At 40.5% G+C, this 26,780-nt stretch overlaps 1 protein-coding gene across 2 annotated transcripts in view; it reads left to right on the forward strand.

Moving 5' to 3' along the window:
* Positions 1-26,780, forward strand: part of A1CF (APOBEC1 complementation factor) — a 71,183-nt gene that overhangs the window by 15,946 nt on the left and 28,457 nt on the right. For both annotated transcript variants that reach the window (XM_075841195.1, XM_075841196.1), the window contains exons 2-3: positions 1,215-1,358; positions 21,757-21,891. In XM_075841195.1, coding sequence (XP_075697310.1) covers positions 1,260-1,358; positions 21,757-21,891 — 234 coding nt within the window. In that variant the 5' untranslated portion in view covers positions 1,215-1,259. The remainder of the gene's footprint in view (positions 1-1,214; positions 1,359-21,756; positions 21,892-26,780) is intronic.

Here is a 26,780-nt window from a genome sequence, read left to right on the forward strand (position 1 = left end):
TCCAGATAGTTACACATTTTTCCTATACTGCACAAGGTTTATTATAAAATGTTAGCCAGGAATCCACTTTTAACAACCCTTATACATATGACTGATTAGTAAATATGGATGTAAAAAGGGTGATTTCCTATTTGGGACATTGTAAAGAACCTCTTGTAGGCCTTGAGCATCCATTATTATACAGCCTGCCCTTTGATTTTGCCCCATTGATGCAGAGGATGAGGATCCACCGGCCACATACCAAGTGGTAATTGATGATCGTGCCAACAACAAAACCCTCAGAGATCAGCTCATCATAGGGGGATCCTTGGAATAATATGTAATATTATTAATATTGTACAAATGATAAATTTAAAGATGACAAAAAAATGGTAGTGAATATATATTACAAGGAACCTTCATTTGACCTTTCAAGGCTAGCTTCACACTATCACACTATGGTCCCTAAAACTGTACATATAATATTAGCATTGTACTTTTTAGTGAAAGCAGCCATTTTAAAGGTCAATATTTCAAAAGATTATAGCTTATCCATAGACTTGTAGTCACTGATGTAAGTAAATTTTTGGGTGACCAATATTCATATGGTGCTGGTTCCTTATTAACTTAGTGTGATAATTCATCTCACAGGGTGGCTGCTTCCATTATGTGAATGCAGTAAGGGCAGTTCATATATAAAATTGATAATATTATTTGCTTGTAGAGTCTCAGTCAGTTTGCATATTAAACTTTGGTAACTTCCGCCATGCAATGTCCATCATAAATAGGACCCTAAACTTAAGTTGTAAAATTTGAGTCACATTACAATAGGAGCCACGCTAGTTGCTACTGGCTTTTACTGGAGTGTGATTGGTGCTTAACACTAGTGTTGGAGATCAGAAAGTACTGTAACTGATCTTTTGGTACCTATGGTGTTGCGGCCACATAGGTTTGGACACTTTGTGTAACCCAATCAAAACATATGGGACCAGATTTAACATTCTGCGGCTAAAGTTGTTGTCTGTAAATAGCATGTAATCTGTCATAATGTGTTGTAAAATCTACAAATATGTATACAGTAAGCTAGTATTGAAATAAAAACAGATGACACCAAATAATTAATTTCTATACTTAGTGTGATAAATAATAATTTTAAAAACATCTTCAAATTATTTGTAACCTTTTTTATTTTTAGCAATATTAATTCATTTAATTTATCTTAAATTTGATTGCAGTGAGCACACCTAATTAACCTGATTTTTTGCTGATAATCATTCACAATGGAATCAAATCAAAAATCCGGGGATGGAATGACCGCCACACAGAAGGAAGCCGCTCTGCGCGCACTGATTCAGCGTACAGGATATAGTTTGACTCAGGTAGGAGCTTTAGCTACAGAAGGCTTGACACATAATCATCGTATGAGTTAACTATATAATATACTATGAAATAACTTTATAGTTCAGTGTTGCACAATTTTTCTTGCTGATGCATATCACTGATAAAAAAAAACATTATATCAAATTGAGATCTGGACTGGCAGTATAGACAATATTAAAAAATAGAGACTTTTTTTCAGGAACAGCACCACTATTGTCTCTGGGCTCTCCAGGGTATTGCAGCTCAGCTCTAAGCAAGTGAATGGGGCTGGGTTGCGATACCAGATACAGTCCATAGACAAGAGAGGCGCTGTTCCCCAAAAAAAGTAGACCCTTTAATCTAATGTCAGACAACCGCTTTAAAAATAAATGCTAATTAGCATAGTTGTTATTAATATGGGAGGATTTTTAAGTATAAATTACTACAGCTCTTGTATTTATCAGTCTATAGGCTTAGCATTAGATATTTTGTCAAATGGCATTGGTCGAAGGATTGTGAGGGCTTATAATGGCTGCCATGCATAACCAGCAATTTCTGATTTCTAGCATATATAAGAGCATCTTTTTATTTTATTATAAAGTCTAGTTATTTTATTTTAAATCGGGCATGCAATGATTATTATTTCCTTCTATAAAAATGTTGGGTTTAGCATCTGATTGTTAATACATATAGAACTATAGTATATAAGGTTATATCAATATTTTTATTCATGGACTATGCAGACTGAAGCATAACTTGAAGCTCCTGGGCCCGAATGCAAAATCTGTACCTTTGTCACCAACCTACAATGTGTGTTTATAGTAATGGTGTCCTCTTATGTGTCAGAGGGGCTTTCTGACCCCCATAGGCACCCAGGCACAGGTGCGACTGCTACCCCTGCCCCCTTATACCTACACGCTTGTATCCAGAGGTTCTGGAAAATTAAACATTAGGTAGAACATACAGCCACCTAGCCAATAGACCCCCTGTTGCTGCCAAGGCAAATAAGATAATTGAGTGCATCAAAAAGGGCATAGATGCATAGAATGAGAACATAGTTCTACCACTTTAGAAATCACTAGATTGACCACACATGGAATATTGTGTACAGTTTTGGGCACCAGTGCACAAGAAAGACATAGTAGAGCTTGAGCGGAGTGAAAGGTGGGCCACTAAAGTAATAAATGGAATGAGTGGACAACAGTACACAGAAAGGTTATCAAGATAAGGATTATTCCTTTTAGAAAAAAGATGTCTGAGGGGTGATCAAATAACTATGTATACATTTTTCAAAGACCAAAACATGTATTTATACACAGGACTGTAAATTTAACAAGGGGCAATCTCTACGTCTAGAGGAAAGACGGTTTCTACATCAACATAAAAACAATTTAATAAGTCTTCATAAAATTTCCCGTACATGGCTAAATTCTCACCCAGTAGGGAAAAAAATAAGACAGGGAATGTCAACTCGCAGCCAACATGCTTTTGATCTATGGTTCTGCTTAGCACATTGTATGCCCTTTCTCCTCATCCTTCCTTTAAAGAGGATCCGTCACTAGTTTATTAAGGCCCTATCTCCTAACTAATATTCACTATTGTGCTGATAACTACAGCGTAATTTTTTTCAACAACTTTATTATTTGCAAAGATATGTGCATTTTTCCAAATATGCTAATTTGGCTATACTTGCTAAATGGGAGACTACTCGTTCTTTTCACTCTGGGTTCTTTTCAATCTGGGCATTGTAATGTTTTCTGTATGATGCTGTCCAATTAGAGTCATACAGTTCTCCTCTACCCAGCCCAGCAACACAGCGTTATCATATAGTATAGAACTGCGATTCTAATAGATAAAAGATAGATAAAAGATAAAAATCTCATATTTCATATGCCACCCGAACCACTGTTCTAGGTGGTCCACAGCCCGAGATATGGCTGTTTGAAGTGATCCCCCTTCCCTCCAGCCTCAGTCTCTCACACTGTGTGAAGCAGCTTCATGCTGATAGGACAGTGTCAGAGGCTGTGAGGTAGCTCCACCTCAGGAAAGTCGCTGGTGTTGACACCCACTTGTCTAGTATAGCCTCATTTGCATATTTAGAAAAAAGCTCATAACTTTTAAAATAATATATGTTTTGGGGCACAATTTTCACTATCATTATCAGATTGGGCATTAATAAACTAGTGACAGTGTTTAATGCTTGTGCTGTTTATCTCTTTTCTATTATCGCATGTGTATCCTTTGTTGACTCTCAGTCAACCCACACCTCAGCTCTCTATAGGCCCTTTTACACTGGGTGATTATCGTGCAGATGAGCGTTCATATAACGATCATTGCCGATAATTGCCCTGTGTAAACAGGGCAGCGATCAGCAGATGAATGAGCAAACGCTCGATCATCTGCTGGTTGTATTGTTTTAAAAAAACTAAAAGATTATCGTTGTTGGCAGCATATCTCCTTGTGTAAAACAGAGAGATGCGCTGCCGACATGATAATAATGGATGGGGACCAACGATGGGGGTAACGACCGCTCATCCCCATCCATTGCTATGTGTGACAGGAGCAAACGAGCGCCGATCAACGATGTCTCGTTGATCGACGCTCGCTGCACCGGCCTATTATCAGCCGGTGTAAAATGTGTAAATTATGTCTACAGCCTGTTTTATACATTGTTTATTGCTGTTTCTTTCTTTATTCTATTTTCTGTATTCTTTAACCTCATATAGACAATTTATTCCTCATCTGATATTTTTTATTTATCAACCATGGTTATAGTAGTTAATATAGGGATTGCAGAGATACTGTGGCTATCACATTCAGGTCCTAACACCGACAGGGAGGTCTATATCACACTGGCACATAAAAGAGTGGTGTCATAAGTAGACAGGACAGAAGTGTAATTACAGTGTATGTAGATTCCATAAGATATATCACATCTGAGGTCATAGGCAGCTAATTGGAATGATCAAGTAAAGCTTTTTCACTAAAGCCCAAGACCTTAAAGGTGCTGACCATGATTATCAAAACGGGGCATGCTTTTTACCAGAAACAGCTCCATTCATCCATGTGTCTGGTATTGCAGCTCAGTTTCATTCACTTCAGAATTCTCAATAATGCAATTCTGCATCAGTAAGAACACTTAATATTAATCATGTTTGCCAATTTATGGCTAGGTTCTCTTTCTTCAGTTTTCATGACAATAATCTTTACATTTGTGATAATGTAATGTAGGCCATGATGAAATGAAGACCAGGATGATGGCAAAACAAAGTCTCTACTCAGACCGGTGTTACTCTCACACACGGCCACAGCAACAGAAAAGGAACACTTCTCAGCTGAACAATTGTGAGACACAGTTCTTGAGTGTCACAACTTGCTCAATCGTCCCAACTTGGTTCAGGCAGGAGTCTCGGAAACTGATATAGGGGTATGTTCTCTTAAATTTCAGAGCTTCACCTGGCACTTAGTGCTGCTTTTCCAGCTTGAATGCGGGGAGCCTGTTCCCCGTCCACCTGCCATTCATGTTGTCTCACATGGGGAGGTTCTTGCCCATCACTTGCCTGCAATGTTCCAGACCAACTCCTGGTCTGGGCCCTGACTCCAGCCGCCTGGCACCAATGCAGCTCACAGCACAGCACTCACCAATAACGCTTGTTCTTCTAGAGCTTAGCTTACTCACTGAGCCCCGTTAGATGGAAACCGCCACCTTATAAATGTTAAGCATTGCCCGCAGTGTGAGTATGTAGCGTGGCCATGCTGGTCACGTCCTAAGTGCTGTTATTGTGCGGCAATACCCTAACCAGCATGGCATCTGGGCTGATTCTCCCAACGCCAGAAATTTACAGCTGCAGCAGCAAGTGCCTGAACCAGTTACAATCACAACAACACAAAAGCAACACAATTGCCATATTTTCCGCCCGCCTCTGTACTTATGGGGCGGAAAAAGGAGGTTAGCATACAACATATAGAATGTTAAAAGGGACAGTGCAATACACAAATATATAAAATTCTTGCACAATTTAATGACGCCGGCTGGCCACAATACAGCAGAGATATGTTTTGCCTAAAGCAATCCCCTTTCCCAAAGACTAACAGTGTCTGCTGGTACTCAGTTATCCCCAGGACGTACAGTAGGGTTGAATTGTGAACCAACTGGACAGTTGAAGGGAAGGGAATTATGGGAGCGCATATCACAAAACTGACAGGCAACAGCAATACAAGAAACAGGAACTCACCAATTGAAAACAGGTAAAAAGATGATGATGTCAGACAGGTGATGGAAACAAATGTGTGATGATTACAGTCAGGTAACCACGGATGATTGGGGCTGATAACAGTCATATGATATAAAAAACTAATGGTATGATAAAAAACCTGGATGATGGCTGATGATAATAAGCTAACACTTACTAGCTCTACCTTTATCTTTTCATGGATCTACCCTAAGCACTGACCCTAACAACAGACACCACTAACCCTCACTGTCCCAAACACTGGAGTCCCTATTTTGCTGACACTGTTCCTAACCGTTCCTAACACAGCACTAGGAAAAAACTCAGAACCAGAGGCAATGAAAAAAAAAAGTTACATCCAAAAATCAGTGAAACAGGACAAGCAGAACAGAGAACAATTAAGACAGGATAACTAAACGAGGCCAAACACTGAAGCAAACAAGGACCTAGGAAATACAAGACAGGGCTGGAAAAACACAAGACTAGGCTGCTAACATAAGATCAGAGTAGCTGAAGAAAGCACATCTATCATATGCTATCACCAACCCCCGAATGAAGTCAGGGATTCTTAAGGCGAGGCCATTCCCATCAGGACATCAGGTCATTCTCTCTAAAGGAGCCACTGTGTCTCACATCAGTGTGTTTATATCCGAGCTGCTGCTTAATATCTAGGAGAAACGAAACGCTTGTCAGGGCATCTCCTGGGCATACAAGACATACCATCACTATGGGTAAGACACTTGGTCTCTAATTACCGTTGAGACATTATCTCTTTTTCAGGGTTTAGAAGTTTCTTTACCTTTACGTGTTAGTTTACACCCCCATAGTGGGTTCATAGTGTGTTTCATAATCACATGGTCTGCTCATAAACACTTAGGATATACACTATCACTCTTTCTCCTCCTCCTCGCATGGATTCATTTAGAACCCATGCTATTCCACTATGTATTTCTTTATTTACCTTTACTATTGTATATCTTTGATAACTGTAACTTCTGGCAAACACTGCATTTGTAATTTAGCGTCCCTAAGTAGGTATTTTATACCCACTGTGTTTTGCATTCCACATCATAGCTTTTCTCTTGATATGATTATATAACTCTTTATATGTGAGATATTATCGCTATTTGATGTGGATGATTTTTTTATGTAGCCCATATACATATATATCGATTTGAATCCTCTGTGTACAGTTTTAATATTTGTTCGGATTAAAGAAAATTTTGATTTTTCTACTTTTCCAATACCAGCAATAGTATATGACTCCTTTCTTTGAGAATATATATGATATTGCGGAGTTTCAATTTGTTACCTGGGAGCTTGGATACAGGGATCGCCTATCCCACCACTAAATTGTCCTGTGTTTTTAATATCTAGGAGATGACGAGCATACAGGAACAGACCTGCTGCTCGTAACACACAATAAATAAAATGCTAACAACCCATACCTTGTGGCCCTTTTATGGGATGGGGATCATCCCTACTTTATTAGACAAACAAAATTATTATTTTTAACCAATTTGACCAAAAATCTTTTTTATCAGTTTGGACCATCCAATTCAAGAAATATATTTTGGCTTTACAAAACACATCTCTTCTTGCTTGTGGCCATTAGGTATCAATCTAGGTATCAATAGGTATTAATGTAATATCTATGGGGCTACCAGGACTTTTAAAATAAAAAATGAATGGGACAAGTTGGATTTTCTTTGTTTGCTCCTATTGTACCTGATGTTGTTCCCAGCCATGTAGTTCCCCTTCTCCACATCATAGAAAGATCTAGCATGCACTTTTTGCTGAGCCAAATATGCATGTTAATAGGGGAACTGGACAGCAAATAAAGCATGCGTATGTCTTTCTAATGAAATAATCTGTTTGACAGTAGATTAAGTGAATATTAGCGTGTTTCTTTTGTAGCATGTTTGCCGAAGCGTAAAATTTTGCATATGCAACTCTTTGCAAATGTCCATCTGGTCTGACCAGACGTATGTTATCTAAAACATTTTTGACATTGCAAAAGTTACAAGCACTTAATAAACTGTGACAGAGTGACAGCAAGCCATGTCTACCATACCCTCAGCTTGACAAGCGAAGAGGATGTTTACCAAGATCGCCCCTCACCGCCAAACGCTTAGCATCTTCTGGTGCTTTAGCTATTTACATTAAAGAATATGCTAGGATATGTTAATATCGCCCAAGGTAATAATGCATTTCGATTCCATTACCTATATGCCTTTCCTGTTCGAGCAATTACATTAAAGGGTAAGGCTAAAATATAACTTTTAAATAAGTATCAAAAGATTTAATAGTTCTGAGAGGGGAGGAACACACAGACTCCTATGTAGGAAGAAATGGGAAGCTACTGATCTGACAGTAACTTATATTCTATTGAGTTTCTTACCCTAATATTAGTCAGTAGAAGGGTGACCTTCCTGAAAAGAGCAACCCCTGACCAAGCTGAAACCAATGCCCTACTCTGGCTGATTATCCCTAAAGTCAGTGCTCCTGCTCCAACATGTTTCGCCAGCCGGTATGAAAGACAAAATGGAGCAACATGGATTTAAGTCACTATTTAAATGGCAGTGGACGCTTCATGCTAGCAGCTTTTTCTTTATATATTAGAGGTCCTGTCCATTTGGAGACTCGTCCCCCCTTGGCCACCAATAAAGAATATGAGGAATGTCCTGACATCACTTATTCCCCGCTAGCAGCGGCGTCCATGGTCAAGGAGACCTTTTCTGCACGGCTCCACTCCAGTGATTAGCTTCTGATATTTGAATAGCTTGATCTACAATCTATCTCATTGATCATGTAGTTATGAGTTTGTGTAAATGTTTTTTGTATATTGCATCTCTTCCCTAATCAGATCCCAGTTCTTGGGGAGGTAATGTGGTTAAAATTCAACCATATCTGCAGATTTTGTATTGCTGCAGATATTATTTTTCATAAACATGCTAATAACTGAATGGAATCACCTATCGGGCCCTCATTATAATAAATAGGGACGGTTGAGCTGTGCATCTAATATCCCAGTCTATGTCAACATTTAGTTATATTTCTTCTTCCTCTTCTTTTTTTATTCTCACCCCCCATTAATGAGCTCTTTATCTAATCTGGCATAGAACATACTATGATAAGGGGGGTTAATATTTTAATACGAGACGTGGATGGGATGGAAGCAGTAAATGGGGGAGATGATCTCCAAATCATAGGTTAGAGAAAGCAACTAAAACGTAGCTGTTCATTTAATCCGTCCGGTGTGACAGATTTCATTTTATGAATCCATTGACACTGTCTGCAGGGTTCTTTTATACCAATACCTACCTCTCTGTTGTGCTATTCCTCTGTTAATCCTTCCATAAATTTGACCCAGTTTTAAATTTATTCATAAACATAGAATTCTAGGAAAAGATGCTCCAGATTTGATATTTCATAGGAATTACAGTTATTTACTAAAACAGACATGTCAGGAGTGGTGACAGGTCCTCTTTAAAGAGGCTCTGTCACCAGATTATCAAATCCCTATCTCCTATTGAATGTGATCGGCGCTGCAATGTAGATAACAGCAAAGTTTTTAGTTTTTTTAAAAACGATCATTTTTGCTCAAGTTATGAGCAATTTTATATTTATGCAAATGAGCTTTTCAATGGACAACTGGGCGTGTTTTCTCGTTTTACCAACTGGGCGTGTATTGTGTTTTTACCAACTGGGCGTGTATTGTGTTTTTACCAACTGGGCGTGTATTGTGTTTTTACCAACTGGGCGTTGTGAATAGAAGTGTATGACGCTGACGAATCAGCGTCATACACTTCTCATCGTTCCCACCCAGCTTCTTTCACTGCAGACACACAGCGTGACGTCACCCACAGGTCCTTAAATCTTGGCGTCGGAAGAGAGAAGACACATCGGCTCCAGGCGTCAGAGGGTACAAGGACCTGTGGGTGACGTCACGCTGTGTGTCTGCAGTGAAAGAAGCTGGGTGGGAATGCTGAGAAGTGTATGATGCTGATTTTTCAGCGTCATACACTTCTATTCACAACGCCGAGTTGGTAAAAACACAATACACGCCCAGTTGCCAAAACGAGAAAACACGCCCAGTTGTCCATTGAAAAGCTCATTTGCATGAATATAAAATTGCTCATAACTTGGGCAAAAAATATTGTTTTGAAAAAAAAAAAAACTTTGCTGTTATCTACATTGCAGCGCCCATCACATTCAATAGGAGATAGGGATTTGATAATCTGGTGACAGAGCCTCTTTAAGGACTCAAGGGTCCCCATTGTGTAATGTATGTCTATGACGGGAAATGGAAGCGTCTCTATTTTTGAGGTATGTCATACACATGGTCCCTCACCTGACGACGGAATTCGTGTTTGGGCTTCCCTACATAATAAAGGGGGCAGTTGCACTTAGCCAAGCACACTACTCCCCTTGATGTACAATTGATGAAATCTCTGATCTCAAAGTTTTGGTTGGTGGAGGGGCTCGAGAACGCGCATGTTACCTTTAGATGGTTATATATAAGACACCCACTGCAGTAAAATGTTCCACAGAGTTTGCGTGATAACCTGTGTCTGTTTACCAGACAGTCTTTTAAGCCCCTATCCTGCCTAAAGGTGATCTGGGGTTTATCCACTAAAACCTTCCTTAAATCTTGATCCTCAGGAAAATGCCTCACTATCTCTCTAGGATCTTCCTGACATTTGCATGAGCCTCATTATCCTAATTTGTTGTCCAGACACCTTAGTGTCTTTTGGCATTAGATGTCTATTCCAAATGCTTTTTTAAATACCCTATCGGAGTTCCTTTTTGACATAGAATTATAGCAATATGCCATCACTGTCTAGTGTGAAAAACCCTTTAAGCAATAAATCAAGCATCTCAGGCATTGAAGTCAGCAAAACGGGCTACATGTTTGTATAAGGATCTCATATTTAATTGTTGCTGGGCAATTTTTGAAAAGATGTAAACTCTGTTCTCTAGTACAAAGTCAAAAACATAAGTAGATGATAATGGAGATGAGTATGAACATTTATTTAGGTCATGACATTCATGCTTGCAGCTTCAATGAAGGTCTTATTAACCAAGCTAAGTGAGGTATATTGCATTTGTTCTGTTAGAAATAATATCTTCCTTATAGCCACCATTAAACTGATACACACTTCTATCTCCCCTGCTAACCTACAAAAAGTAGAAGGGGCAGAGGTAGTGACGTGATATTTTACTGCAGGATCAGACTACACATGGTTTGTTTACAATCTTTAACACTATAGACACATAGGTCTACATATAAGCTGTATTCACAAATGAATAGGATACTTTTAATCAAGACTATTTGCAATATAGCTTCATTATTAAAACCGTAGACATGCCCATTAAAGGGTTATTCCCACATTAGACATATATGGTATATTCACAGGAAATGCCATAAATGTGAGTCTCACCTCTAGGACCTGCACCTATATTTCAAACAGGGATCCCTCGACCCCGTGCCGCCTGTTGAGGAGGCCGCTGGCTGCCGCATCAGGGCGGAGAATCAGTGGGGAGATAACCAGGAATTACGGAAACAGCCGAGCTTGCTATGTTCAGTTATGTTTGTAATTCTCCCAAAGAAGTGAATCAGAATTACTGATACAGCGAAGCACGCAGTTTACTGAATGGACCCCCTTTCAGGAGATAGGTGCAGGTCCTATAGGTAGGACCCACATCTATCAGACATTTATGGCATATTCTGTGGATATGCCATATATTTCTAAGATGGAAATACCCTTTCAAGGTTAAATATTTTGGGGAGTTATGCATACTAGAGGTAACATGGACAGTTTATCTGAAGTATTATGTGCAGGAGAATTCTGGAATCATCTAGGTGCCAGTCCTGAAAATAACACCTCTAGTCGCAGCCAAGTCATCCTGGTAATGTTGCTATATAAACTGTCACTATAGTCCCCAATATGGACAGTGCTACATAATGTAGCCCTAACAATGTAGCCTAACAATTTATAAGACAATAGTGCCATCACAAATTAGACAAGGACATAGACATATGCAATACATATTTTATTGTATACATAATATATAATGTACAACATATATTATACATAATTATAATGTATAAATAATACATAATAGTTTTTTCTGTAATAACAAAATCTACAAAAATGTGAACATAGGAAAGATATTATAATATTAGTGGAAGGGTGGAGTTGGGGGGGGGGGGCAAGCAGAGCTTTTGCACCAGCGCCCATGAGCCTTTAGCTATGTTCCTGCTCAGTTTCATAATTCCAAAATGACTATGGTTGTTGAATATGGTTATAACCTCTTGTCCTGTTACTGTTGGAAGAGCAGATCTGAAGCACAAACTTCTAACACTAAGAAATGAAATACTGTGCAGACTAGGAAGAAAAATTGTTTGCCATAAATTCAAGACTTGATGTTTCCATAAGGGCGGATTCAGACGAACGTGTTTTGCGTCCGTGCCGGCCGTGTTGTTTTCACGCGGCTCGCGCGGACCTAGAGAAGTCTATGGGGCAGTGCAGACAGTCAGTGAGTTTTGCGCAGCGTTAGTGCGCTGCGTAAAACTCGCGACATGCTCTATGTGTCGGCGTTTTTCGCGCATCACGCACCCATTGAAGTCAATGGGTGCGTGAAAATCACGCATGCCCCACGGAAGCACTTCCGTGGGACAAGCGTTATTCGCGCAATAACAGTAAAGGAATGAATGTAAACAGAAAAGCACCACGTGCTTTTCTGTTTACAAACATCCAAACGGAGTGTCATAAAGATGGCGGCTGTGCGAAAAGCACGCAGCCGCGCACCATATGAACAGGGCACACGGAGCTGTCATGTGCCTTTTGCGCACGCAAAACGCTGCGGTTTTTGCGTGCGCAAAAACGGCACGTTCGTCTCAATCAGCCCTAACAGTTGTGGAATAAGAGTGTTGGTGCTTAAATCTCAACACGAGCCACCTATGGACAAATAGTAAAATATTGTTCGTCTGTAACTCTGTTTTTATTGAATGGGTCCACATAATAGAAAATATAAGTAGGTGATCTGTTTTACACATGCATGAACCTGTGCAGAAGTGGATTATATTTACACATTTCTAAAAGGTATTCCTTATGTAACTGATTTACTTATGACTCATTAAACAGTCATTTCCTCTCATATTTCTGGTGCCTGGAACCATTTGCCCTGTTTATAATGTTTCATTTTATTTGTGCTCCTATGCATATAATGTCTAGTTATTTCCTAGTGTAAAACTACATTATAACTACATTATAACATATCATATGACATAATGCATTATGTTATAATATATACATATATATATATATATATATATATATATATATATACGTATATATATTTGTATATATATATATATATATATATATATACATATATATATACACATATACATATATTTTTATATATATATATATATATATATATATATATATATATATATACATACAGGGCCTAATCTAGCTTTTCTGCAGCCTGAGGTGAAAATTGTAATGACGCCCCCCCAGATCTTGATTGACATCCCCCTGGCTGTTCTACATCACTAGCAGACTCCTCCAACTCTTTCGAATGCGCCGTTGCCTTGTACTCTCCTGGCATGCGCAGTGCAGTGATGAAGCCAGGCAGAGTACAACTCGCTTCAAGGTGCATGCCCAAGGAGTACAAGGCAATGGCGCATCCGAGAAAGTTGGAGGAGACTGGTAGTGGTGTAGAACAGCCAGGGGATGTCAATCAAGCATGGAAAGGTGGATTTGGAGGCAGGACTATGTGACTCTTCAGGATAGCGACACCGCCCCATGACCCTTTAATGAGTAACTAGCATATAGTGTGCACCATTTTAAAAGTTGATTTTTATAGATTTTGCTGAATCTGAAAAAAACATGCAAGGGAATGTTTGGAAATATGGTCAGGTCATGTATTACCACATGGTGGTGGTCCAATGGGTTAAAACTTCCCATTAGGTTCCCATTAAATATACAATGAATTTAAAACAATTTCGTCTGCCCTGCAATTTTGTTATTATAGATATATCCTTATAATTACTGCTCCAGAACCAAGCTCAATACATAAACACAGCACCAGAACAAAGCTCAGTACGTATATGCAGCACCAGAACAAAGCTTAGTACATATATACAATACTAGTACATACAGTACTTACAGTACTAGTACCAAGCTCAGTACATAAATACAACACCAGAACAAAGTTTAGTACATAAATACAGCACCAGAACGAAGCTCATTACATAAATACAACCCCAGAACCAAGCTTAGTACATAAATACAGTACTAGAACCAAGCTCAGTACATAAATACAGCACAAGCACAAATACAGCTCAGTACAGAGATCATTTGCAAATTTGGTGCAACCCCTGCATATAGGTTTGTACGGTGTAAAGCTACAGCTCCCAGTATGGCCCAAACAGTGGTAAGGATATGCTAGGAGTTGCTGTTTCACCCAAAAAAATCATATCACCCATCATCTCACTGCAGATCATACAGTGACTACAGTACTGATTAGAGGCAGAATAAGCATTTACATTGAGTGACTCACAGGTGACTTCTCAGATTCTAGTCTAGTTATTTTTTTTTTTATCTCCATCTGGTCCAGACCTGTATGATGTCTTCCCCCGGCCACGTCCCATTTCTGCAGTTTGCCACTCAGATGTCTTCAGCTTCACACTGTCAAAACATTTCCGCACCTATAAACGTAGATACAATTCTCATGGTGTCAGACACTACACCCCTAAATATAATAGCACATACACTGTGTCTCTGATTATAATAGCACCATACACTGTGTCCCTGATAATAATAGCGCCATACACTGTGTCCCCCTGTAGACTGTGCTCCCCATAGAGCCCCCTGTAGATAGTGCCCCCATAGAGCCCCCCTGTAGATAGTGCCCCACAGAGCCCCCTGTAGACAGTGCCCTACATACATAGAGCCCCCTATGGACCCTCCTGTAGATACTGCCCCCCCCCCCATAAATCCCTTGTAGATAGTGCACCCCATAGAGTCCCTGTAGATAGTGCCCCCCCCCATAGAGCCCCTGTAGATAGTGCCCCCATAGAGCCCACTGTAGATACTGCTGCCCTGGAGATAGTGCCCTACATAGATCCCCTGTAGATAGTGGCCCCATAGAGCCCCCTCTAGATAGAGCCACGTGTAGATAGAGCCACTAACACCTTTAACAAAAAGAAATAACTTTACATACTCGCTGAATCCCGTTCCCGCGCCATCCTCTAGCAATGTAGGCCTGCTCTCTTCTGAGCAGGTCTGCTGGGGCTGAACGACACAAGTGGCGAGATGACGTCATCGTGCCACCTGCAACATTAAAAGGCGCTGAATGGACGACTTCCGGTTCCGGCGCGCACATGAGTAGACGTGAGTAAGGAGAGCTCCGTTAACCCGACTCGAAAACCGGGGTCCCGAGGCTTTGTTACCTGATCTGAGGCTGCTGGCCGATAACCCTACGTACAGGCTTCTCTCCGGCGTATGGAGAGATATCTGGTGAAAACCGGGACCCCAGGATTAAAATCACAGGCCCTGCAGACTGACGACATGATGCCGCTGGGGAAAATGGCGCCTGAGCCGGCCAGGAACACGAGGAGTACGAGTTCGCGCTCGGCATCACAACCTCCTCTGGTGCAGCCAGAAGTGGAAGAAGGTGAGCCTGAGGCTATGTTTCACAATATGGACATTTCATGTCGAGTCTTGGCCAGGGAAGTAGCGAAACTTATAGCCCCAGATATTACAGCTTCTCTGGAGGCGACGGTGTCGAAATTATTGCACCAAATTCAGTCGGATGTTTCAGCTCAGGCGGAAAGGCTTAACGATTTGGAACAACGGTTCAGTTTATTGGAGGATGAGCTAGCGGGAACACAGGAGGAGGTGAAGAAGGTGATAGCTTGCAATCTACAGCTGGTTGATAAAGTGGATGACCTGGAGAATCGCTCGAGGAGGAGCAATTTACGTATTATTGGGCTCCCAGAGTCTATACCAGCAGGACAGCTGTTAAAGTTGTGTGCGGTGGAGTTGCCTCAGGCGCTGGGATTGCCAGCCCCGCTGAGAGCGGAGAGAGCTCATAGAGTGGGACCGATGCGAAGTGTGACCCAAGATGGCGCCCCAGCACGACCGCGACCAGTCATTGTGAAGTACCTGGACTATGTGGATAAAACGAATGTATTACAGGCATACCGAAGGTCATCGGCACAAGTGAGAGTACGAGGCAGCAGAATTTTAATGTTTGGAGATTACTCGGCTGAGGTTACACGTAAGCGGCGGGCTTTTAGCACGGTGTGCTCTCTACTGGTCCAGAAACGCATTCGGTTCTCTCTGATGTTTCCCGCCATTCTCAGGATCTTCGAACCCGGCGGTGGGGTGGAATCGTTTTCTTCTCCAGGGGAGGCGGCTAAATTTGTGGAAAGATTGTCTAAAGACAATAATGGTGGTAGCCAGACACACAGGGATGGATTGCCTCGCAGGGGACGTTCCAGAAACAGGAGTATCAGGAGGGGTCTCACCTCTTCTTCCCCGGATTGAAGGGAACTGTCCAGGCGGAGATGGAAGAAACCTCATGTTATTTTAAAGTTCCACATTGTTTGAGATAGAATTGTTATATCTATCGGTGCATCGGGGGTTGAGGTCTGCTGATGTTAATGGCAGGGGAGGGCCCAGCTGAAGTGAGGCTTGAGGAAATTTTTATTGCAAGGAGTCGGGTGGGAGTGTAAGGTGCTGTTGATATTTTAAGGGTATACAGGGAGTTCATGGTATACCAAAGAGTTTCTAGAGGTGGAATGCACAGAGATTCCACGCCAAAATGTGCGAAAAAAGAGAAGTCTGAAAGTAATAATGATCTGTTGTTGGGGTTTCAATTTTGTTTTATGTTTAGGGAGGGGGAAGGAGGGGGGGGAACTGTCTCGGTGAATGAGGTTTGCTTTGCCATTACTGTGAGATGCCTAAGGTAATTACATGGAATGTGAAGGGACTGCAGTCCCCACATAAACGCATGATGGTTCTTCGCCACCTGAAAAAGTTGAAAGCGGATATAGCGATTTTACAGGAAACCCATTTATTGGAACGTGATTTCCAGAGAATGAGTAAATTATGGGTGGGCACGGTAATGGGTTCTCCAGCAGTTAATGGCAAGGCGGGCGTCTTACTTCTCATACACAAGAGAATTGAATGTTCGGTGGTTACTTTTGAGCGGGATGAGGGGGGTAGATATTTGCATGTGATCTTGGAGGGTGCCATGGGGAGAGTGAGTCTGTACTGTATATATGCACCAAATGACAACAATCGGGTCTTTTTTAAATTTCTGGAAGGAAAACTTTTAGCGGATAAGGAACCTCAGATTCTGCTGGGAGGGGATCTTAATTCGGTCTTATGTACAACAGAGGACAGAAGAAGGGGGGATGGTAGGATGTTGGTCGAAAGAACACATGATAAAGTCTTGGCCCCATTAATGTCTTCCACGGGCATGGTAGATGTATGGAGAACACAATTTCCATTAGGTAGAGAATTCACTCATTTTTCTCATGCGCATACCGCATGGTCGCGTATTGACTATTTTATGGCTTCTCCGGTGCTCCTCTCTAGGATCCTCAGTGCTCGAATAGAGGACTTGGTGATATCAGACCATTCACCGGTTTCTTTGATCTTGGCAGATACGTTTAAAAGGGGGTCGGATATATTGTGGAAATTTCCGTCATTTCTGGCAACTGATGAATCCTTTCAATCCTGCTTGAAGGGATGGTTAGGGGAATATAGTCAGGAAAATCAAGCTCATAGAGAAAACAGCCACTTGTTTTGGGACACAGCCAAGGCAGTACTGAGGGGGAGGATCATTTCCTATGTTGCTTCGCTTAAACGGAAAACCAACAAACATTATAACGAGTCTAGCAGAAACCTTCGCATGAAATACACAGCGTACTTGGCAAACTCGACATTAGCGCTTAGGGGGGACTGGCTCACGGCAAAGGCAGAGTTTGAAAGGTGGCTGGATAAAAAAGAGAGGTTCCAGAGAGAGCAAACAACTGCGCATTTTTTCAGATATGGGAACAAATCAGGTTCCCTGCTGGCTAAAATGGCGAAAGGACAATTTCGCCCGACTCACATAGGGGGGTTGAGAGATGGGAATGGGGAAGTACAGAAAGATCCAAAAGTCGTCAATGATATTCTGGGAGATTATTACACTGCGCTATATGCACAGGACATTTCGGAGAGGAATGAGGGGAGGGAGTTTCTGGACTCCGTAGCGTTACCATCTCTCTCGGACTCTGATAGAGAAGCATTAAACGCATTGATCACGGAACAAGAGATAATATCGACCATTAAATCATTGACGAATAACAAAGCGCCAGGGCCAGACGGATTTTCTAGTGATTTTTACAAACTTATGAGGGAGGAAGTCACGCCCATTTTATTGCCGGTGTATAATCGTATGCTGTTAAATAAGGAATTTTTGAAGTCGGGCAATGTAGCTTATATTAAAGTATTGTACAAGGATGGGAAAGACCCGGCTAACCCGGGGTCCTATCGACCAATCTCTTTGATAAATCAGGATGTCAAAATATTGTCAAAGATACTGGCAGATAGGTTGGCTATGTTTCTCCCTAATTTGATCGGGCCACACCAGGTGGGTTTTGTCAAGGGGAGGTCGGCGGTCAAAAACATACGCACGGTTTTGGCGGTTCAAGACGCAATGAGGAATTCTAATATGGAGGGTCATGATTCGCCAGCACTTTTAACGTTAGATGCCGAAAAGGCCTTCGATAATGTACACTGGGATTGGCTGAGGATAGTTCTAGATAGATTTGGGATACAAGGATTGTTCAGGAATTACCTGGAAGCATTATATTCAGAACCTCTAGCTAGGGTGTTCACTGCAGGTTTTTTGTCAGCACCGATACATTTACAGAAGGGAACAAGGCAGGGATGCCCCCTGTCTCCGTTGCTGTTCGACTTGGCTTTGGAACCGCTAGCGAGACATCTTTTGTCATCCAGAGATTTTGAAGGGATTAAGGTTGGCAGCCAGGAGGTCAAGCTAACATGTTTTGCTGATGATCTTTTGTTATTTATGAAATCGCCTGGGGATCATTTGGGGGGGGTGCTGGAGAAACTAAAATACTTTGGGTCCTTCTCAGGATATAAAGTCAATGCGCAAAAGAGTCAATTACTTTACTTGAAGGAATCAGGGGCAAGACCACCCTTGCAGGGCACGGTGGAAATAGCTAGATCGTATATTACATACCTGGGGATTAAAATAGGCAAATTTCCCTCTTCTCTCTATAAACTAAATTATTCACCCTTGTTTGAAAAAATCCATAAGGAACTAAATCGATGGGCGTCATTGCCATTGTCGTTGTTTGGGAGGGCTGCTCTTTTAAAAATGATAAGCTTTGCTCGACTGTTATATCCAATGCAGACCATACCCATATTGATCAAGCACCTAGATAACCAGAAATTACAGACAGCATTTTTACAATTCTTGTGGCAAAGGAAGAGACCTAGGATTGCATATAAAAAATTGGCACTGCCCAAAGTGGATGGAGGTATTCAGCTGCCACTTATACGATACTACAATTTAGCAGCCATCTGCAGACATATAGGGGATTGGATACATAACACCAATATGTACTCCAATGTTCAGCTGGAGCAGGAATTGGCGGGATCGGTTCCGCTGCAGGCCCTGCTACACATGCCATATGCTCAACTGCCTAATAACGTTAAGGCAAGTCTGTTGCTGAAAGATACAATCGGCGCATGGAAGGCGGTGCGGAAGCTTTTTGGCCTTCCGTATGGTCTTTCTAAATTCTGGCCGTTGTGGGATAACCCTATGTTTCCACAAGGGAGTCAGAATAAATTGTTTTCGCAGTGGAAAGATGAAGGGATCAAGGTCCTGGGCCAACTCATGAATGTTGAGGAGGGGAGATGGCTTACGTGGCAGGAGGTCTCTAGCAAATACAATTTGAGGGAAAATCAATATTTGCAATATGCTCAAATAACAGGGTTATGTAAAAACAAAGTCCGCAATATTGATGGAGTAGAGATACGGGGAGCATTTGATGGGATGGTGCCGCAGGGTGGTGCGGGGAGAAGTCTTGCAAGTTTATATGGTAAACTTCGGAATGCTCATCTTGATTCCTTTAGTACTTCCTGCTTTAGAACGTGGGAGTTGGAGCTGGAGGATCCAGACATCTCCAGCAAGATACGAGATGGATGGGAGAGGGTGAGGAAGGTCATGGTGAATGAACAGTGGCGTGAGATGCACTTCAGGCTAATGCACAGAGCGACATACGCCTTTAATTTATCTTACAGGGACGCTCCAGCACACTATCTGCGTAATTGTCCAAAATGCGACTTACATAAAGCCAATTTACTTCATGGGATGTGGTTGTGCCCACAGATTCGCACGTTTTGGGATCGGGCTTTACAATTTATTAAAGATACCTGGGGGGAGGAGGTGCACGCAAGTCCACAGGCAGTGTTGTTTCACTATATTCCTCTGGATCCAGGGGGGGAGGGACCACCTCTAGTGGCCCGGAAAGGAGTGCATATGGCTCTATTGGCTATCAAAAAGTGCATCTTGCGTCACTGGTTACAGGCATCGGTCCCGGAAATTGCGGAGGTTGTGATTACTCTCAAGACTTTATTGGGGTATGATAAGACGGACCTAGAAAAACACAAAGAAAGGTCTACAGAACAATTTTTTAAAACTTGGCGTAAATTCATAGAGCAACATTATCCCACAGCGGAGATAGGGATGTTCATGCGCACATTTCGACACACATCATGGTATAGTTCACAGAGTATCCAGGGCACGCTAGGCAAGCTGGTGGCCAGTTAAGAAAATGTTCACCGAGATGGGGGAGAGTTGGGGGGAGGGAAGGGAATTGTTGGTTGTGTTTTGTTTTACTGCATACCTTGCAACTTAATGATGACAAGTAAAATGAAAAATAATTTTGAAGCTGGAACACATTGTTATTTGGTGTATATATTATTGTATGTGTGATACACATTGCATACTTGTAACTGTTCTGGTTTTGAATAAAAATATATTTGAAAAAAAAAAAAAAAAAAAGGCGCTGAATGGCAGGGCAAGGCAAATTCTTGCCAGGCCATTCAGCGCCGTTCAATGACCCAAGCTGCACAATGACATCTTGCGTCGTTGAAAGATACTGAATGGCAGGGTGCCTTGCCCTGCCATTCAGCGACTTTTAATGTGGCAAGTGGCACGATGACGTCATCGAGCCCCTTTCATCATTGAAAGCCGCTGAATGGCAGGGCAAGGAATGTGCCCTGCCAATGCTTGTTATGCATGTAATTGTGTCTGCGTCCTATAGATGCAGATACAATTATAGTGCAGGAGGGGGTGGTGGCGGCTGGTTTAGTATTGCCTAATGCTGCCGCCCCCTCAGAAAGGCCCTGTGTGTGTGTATATATATATATATATATATATATATATATATATATATACATACAAAATAGTCCCACATGTCCCATGCTCTGTCTTACATTGTTTATAAACAACATTGTGGCACACTTCACACCATATAGTTGTTTGTATGGACACTAGCCATTTTAATAGTTTTAGGTCCCTTTTCCTATCTTTAGTCCTAACCATTGATCACAAGGTTATCACCATCTAGTGTACAGAAAAACACAAGTCAATGTTATCAGTCTAGACATAGTATTCTCTTAAAAATATCCCCTTTTGGATCAATATTGTGAGGTTGGCTAAACAAAGTTTGACTTTTTGGCTCAACCAGGTTTTCATGAATGAATCAGGTTGTATAGGGGGATGGAAAGAAGAGCTTCTAACAATCAGAAGTGCTTGATGTCAGAGATATCTGATTTCTGAGAGCTTTAGCTTTATGAGCTCACAGGAAAAAGAAAGAAAAAAAGTTAAGAGAAAAATAATAAATTAATTAAACGATATATACTATTTACGTGGAATAGGGGGAAAATAAGGGAGGGGGATTTGAGGGGGAACCTCTAACAAGCCTCCCATCCCCACACCCTGCCCTGGTGACAGTCCCGCCATAAAAAATGAATACCTTTAACCGTAGAAGATCCATCAAGATATTTACTCTATACATTTATTAACTAATATATTGAATATGCATTATGGCTATTTCATTACTGATTAAATTCAACAGGAAAATGGCCAAAGAAGATATGGAGGTCCCCCTCCTGGGTGGGATGGCCCCCCTCCTGAACGAGGATGTGAAATATTTGTTGGCAAACTTCCCCGTGATCTTTTTGAAGATGAACTTATACCATTATGTGAAAAGGTAGAATAAAAATGATTGTGTTCAATATATAAAGTTCCTTGTTGGGTTAGCTATATGCATTTTATAAATATACATATACATTTGCCGATCAAATGCAGTTGTCTTTGTTATACTATAAAGGTTATTGATATAGCTAAAGGAGTTGCATCATTTTTAATTACATATGAGGCCTTAGGTCTGGGGGTTCATCAGGAAACTGCTGCATACTGGACAAGGTGGGGGCATAATGATAATGTACAAATGATGAAATCATATTAAATGGAATTCTTATTTGAGTTGTTTCTTTTCATAAAGTGTAATGTAGAACCTAGAAACATTTTTTGCACACTAGGTTCCATGGGGCTTAAAGTATGTCTCAAATTGAAGATTTTTTTCAATTTTTTCTGCCTGGTAGCTTCAAAATGGCCTTGAGATGCCTCAAATGCTTCATGGATTAAAATCCTGTGATGTGTGCTCACACCATGAAGACCCCACTTTGCCTCCTACTGGATACTACATAAATAATCTCTCATATACCAACAGTAAAGGTGTCCCAAAAGTCTGAATTCTGGCATAGTAATCCAAATGTAATCTAAATAAGCGATTTCAATTAAATTGGGAAAACCAAAGGCTATCCTTTTTGTAGACAAATCCAGAAAGAATAACTAACTGCTCATAAATAACAGCATAGTAGAAGTCCAATCCTTCCCTTTAGTTTGAGAAAAGATCTGTTCATTTCAAGAAGTGAAATTTTGGACTGTGAATTTGTGAGATAAAACCAGGAGTGGGTCCAAAACACAGAGGAAGTGCACATTTTTTCATTATACTTTTTCTTTGACCAAAATACACCCGCTCGAAAGCGGCCTTGTCGATAAGGGGCGATAATAATTAGAATGAAAATTCTATTTGTACACTGAATAAATTAGAAAAAGGAGACACGGCGCCACAGAGGGACAATTGAGGATCTTATAGGATGATAAAAGGAGGATAGATGCGACAATTCCGCTCACCTCGGGTGGTGGACACCAATAGGTGTCAGAAAAGCTTGGCAAACTGCAGCCAGGTCCACATCACAGTCAAACGAAGTTTGCTGTCGATCTGTAGTGCGATTCAAAAAGAAGAAAAAAAACGGGACCAACGGCGCTGCTTGAATAGGTATTACACAACCATACGGTAGGTAAAGTAGATAAAGGACTTTATTGTTTCTCACCCCGATTTCAAAAAACTCGAAAAATCAATATTTGACCGTCTCAAAATATTTGAAAAATCAATCATTTCCAAAAAACTACATAAACTTACACGTGATAGAAATGACTATACCAACAATAAAATTGGAGATTGGACATCCATTCAACCTCCAACCACCAATAACAATATTTTAAGTAGGAAAACCTATCCACCAATTCATCCCATCAAATCATTATTTAGGTTCAAATCATCACCTAGAATCCATCCGGGCACTAAATCCACTACCCCCACTACTCCCAGCCATAGTTTGGTCCAAATACCAAATATTTCCAACCAACAAATATTAACCACTACCAAGCCATCCTCCATAGTCCAAAACATTTGTGTACCCCAGACCTCCATTACCCCACAGAATGGTGCACCAAATCCTAAACCCCCAGGCCCTATCCCACAATTCGCTTTCAAATCCTATGACTTAGATGCACACCTCCTTCTCCACAATCTCCTTCCTAGCACTCCTCTAGGTTTTTCTCCCAATCATTCCATGTCCAACATATCTGGTAGTATCACCATCACCCCGGACCAGTCACCATCCCTCCTGGATCTCACTACCCATTTTGTCGGATCCTCCCCCATACTAACCCCCCAAAATTTTCCCTACTGTTCAGGTCCAACCAATTCTACCAATTCCCCTTCTTTTTTAGGCCTTCCCCTTGTCCCCACGATGCCTCCTATCCCGTCCATCCTCTCATCCCGGGAGGGGCAGACAACCCCATCCCAAACCATAAATTCATATTTCCCACTAGTAATAAGAACGAATTCAAAAAGAAAATTAGGGCTAGATACAGAGGTTGTAGAGGGGGGAGACATCGTACCCAGAATTCCACCATTATCACTAAAGAAAAAACACAAACTAATTTAACAAAAATCTTCAACTTATCCAATTTTACCCCTAGTACAGATGAAATCAGTCTACTATCCAAGGGACTCTCTTTTTGCCCCACCTCATCCCATGATGGTTTTGATTTATTCATGGATCTAAATAAATTCATGCGGAAATTGACCCTACTTCGTCACTTTGCTATTTCTCCAGCAGTGACTGTGTCCAACCAGACCACAACAGATAGCATCACACCCGTTATGACTGATCTCCATCCCAAATCTTCATTTTATCCCTTACACCATAGAGGTCCGGCCATAGAAACCTTCTCTAACCTGGTGAGCACGGATTTCAAAACCATTCAACAGTGTAGTACCCCCAGAGATAATCTATCCTTCTCCCAACGGATAGCTCTAAAAAACCTACAAAATAATCAGGACATTGTAATCAGGTCCACGGATAAAGGGGGGGGGGGGCATAGTCCTGCAGGACAGATCTGATTATTTAAAAGAAGCCCAGAGATTACTGTCAGATACCCTCTATTATGAAGAATTAAAATATAACCCAATTTCTGAATTCACAATAGAATATAAATCCTTGATAGAGACAGCATTCATTGAAAACCTAATATGTAAAAAAGAGAAAATGTTCCTGACCGTCCCGTTTCCAACCATTCCATTCATGTACCATCTTCCCAAAATTCACAAAACCCTTCTCAATCCACCAGGCCGACCAATAATTTCAGGAATAGGCTCTCTGACAAGTAACCTATCACACTTTGTAGACATTCATCTCCAACCTTTAGTTTCCAAATTACCTTATTTTCTTAAAGATTCGACACATCTCATAAGGGATCTTTTTCAACTACAGTCAACCTGTGACATATCTAATATTAGTTTTCTCACAGCGGACGTATCATCATTATACACCAATATTCCACACACTCAGGGTGCACAAGCCACTTTAGATTACCTTGCAACAGACCTACGGTATCCAAACACACAGATCAACTTTATTATGGAATGTGGCGATTTTATTTTAACCCATAATGTTTTTAGCTCAGATGGAAAATTTTATAAACAAATAAAGGGATGTGCAATGGGGACATGATTTGCCCCCTCATATGCTAACTTATATATGGGGGCCTTTGAGGAAGCCCGCATACTCAGTGAACATATTTTTAGAGATAAAATCCTGTTTTATAGACGTTTTATCGATGACTTGTTTTTTATATGGAAGGGCGACTCTGAGTCTGCTAGTGATTTTATAAAGCTTTTAAATAATAATACATTTGGCCTTACCTTCACTCACAATTTTTCAGATTCAAATATTGATTTCTTAGATCTAACGATCGGAAAGAATAATGGCCTTTTTTCAACCAGGACTCATTTTAAAATGGTTAACGTAAATAGCTATCTCGATTTCAAAAGCGCACACTATCCCCCATGGCTTAGAAATATTCCATTCGGCCAATACCGAAGAATCAGGAAAAATTGCTCAGATGATTTAGCCTTTGACCAAGAATGTGGGATTTTAAACCAGAGATTTCTAGAGAAAGGATTTCCAAAAAGTCTTATTAAAGGTGCAGAGTCAAAAGCCAGGAGTCTGACACAAAATGACTGTATCCAAGAAAAACCTCCAAACACTAATATCAAATCAGGTTGTGAAAGAGTTAAAACTAACTTTATAACATCATTTAATAAAGGAAGCAATACCATCGCTACCATCTTTAGAAAACATTGGCATATTCTGACAAATGACCCTTTTTTAAAACACCTGATACCAGCCAAACCTAATATTACATATAGACGGGCGAAAACCATAAAAAATCTATTAGCCCCCAGTAAATTGCGCAAGATGAAAACAACCAACCACAGCCTACTAATAGATTTGAAAGGCTCATTTCGATGCGGCCAAAATAGATGCCTATGCTGTAATAACATTGTAAATAAATGCAAGGAATATCATTCTACAACAACGGGGGAAAAATTTATGATAAAATAATTTTTAAATTGTGGGAGCTCATATGTTATTTATTTACTTCAATGCACTTGTAAACTCCAATATGTGGGTCGGACCACACAAACTTTGAGAAATCGAATTAATAAACATAGGTTTAATGTCACTAAGGGATTTTTAAAACAAAGTGTGTCCCGCCATTGTATGTTTAAACATAAATGTAATTTTTCGGACATTAAGGTCACTCCAATCGAACAGATACCAGCGGACCTACCAGATAGATTCATCAGGCTTAAGCAGAGGGAGAACTTTTGGATTTACAAATTAGAAACTCTACATCCAAATGGTCTAAACGACCTTACGGAGTCCTCTTTAGAATAAAAATGAAAATGAAAATCAATAAATAGAAAATAAAACCACAAATAAAATAAGTACCCTCAGCTATATAACCCCTGTCGTTGTGGTGAAAATATCAATTATGATATCCATATTCACCTACATTAATGTGCTATAATCCCTGACCCCTCTTACAGATATGAGGTTCCTCTTATAATATAAGGTCTTTTATATAAAAAGTGTACCTTATTCATATGTTTAGTCCTTTTATAAATGTATATTTACTGATATTTAACTAAATTTCTACGGATAAAAAAATAGGCTCTTATAATCCGGCTTTATAATTCTCAAAAAAATGCCTTTATTTATTTTGATATGAAATTTATAAACCAGAGATATATAGATTTTTTAGATAATAAGTTTTTATCTATATTATCTACCTATAATATGGGCTTTTATTAATTTATAACCTTTCAAATGTTTTTTCATTACGATATTGTATCACTTACCACCTCCGGAGCTTTGGTCTCCTCTTGACTCCTTACCG

This window comes from Rhinoderma darwinii, chromosome 11, assembly GCF_050947455.1.
Source record: "Rhinoderma darwinii isolate aRhiDar2 chromosome 11, aRhiDar2.hap1, whole genome shotgun sequence".
Taxonomy (NCBI): domain Eukaryota; kingdom Metazoa; phylum Chordata; class Amphibia; order Anura; family Rhinodermatidae; genus Rhinoderma; species Rhinoderma darwinii.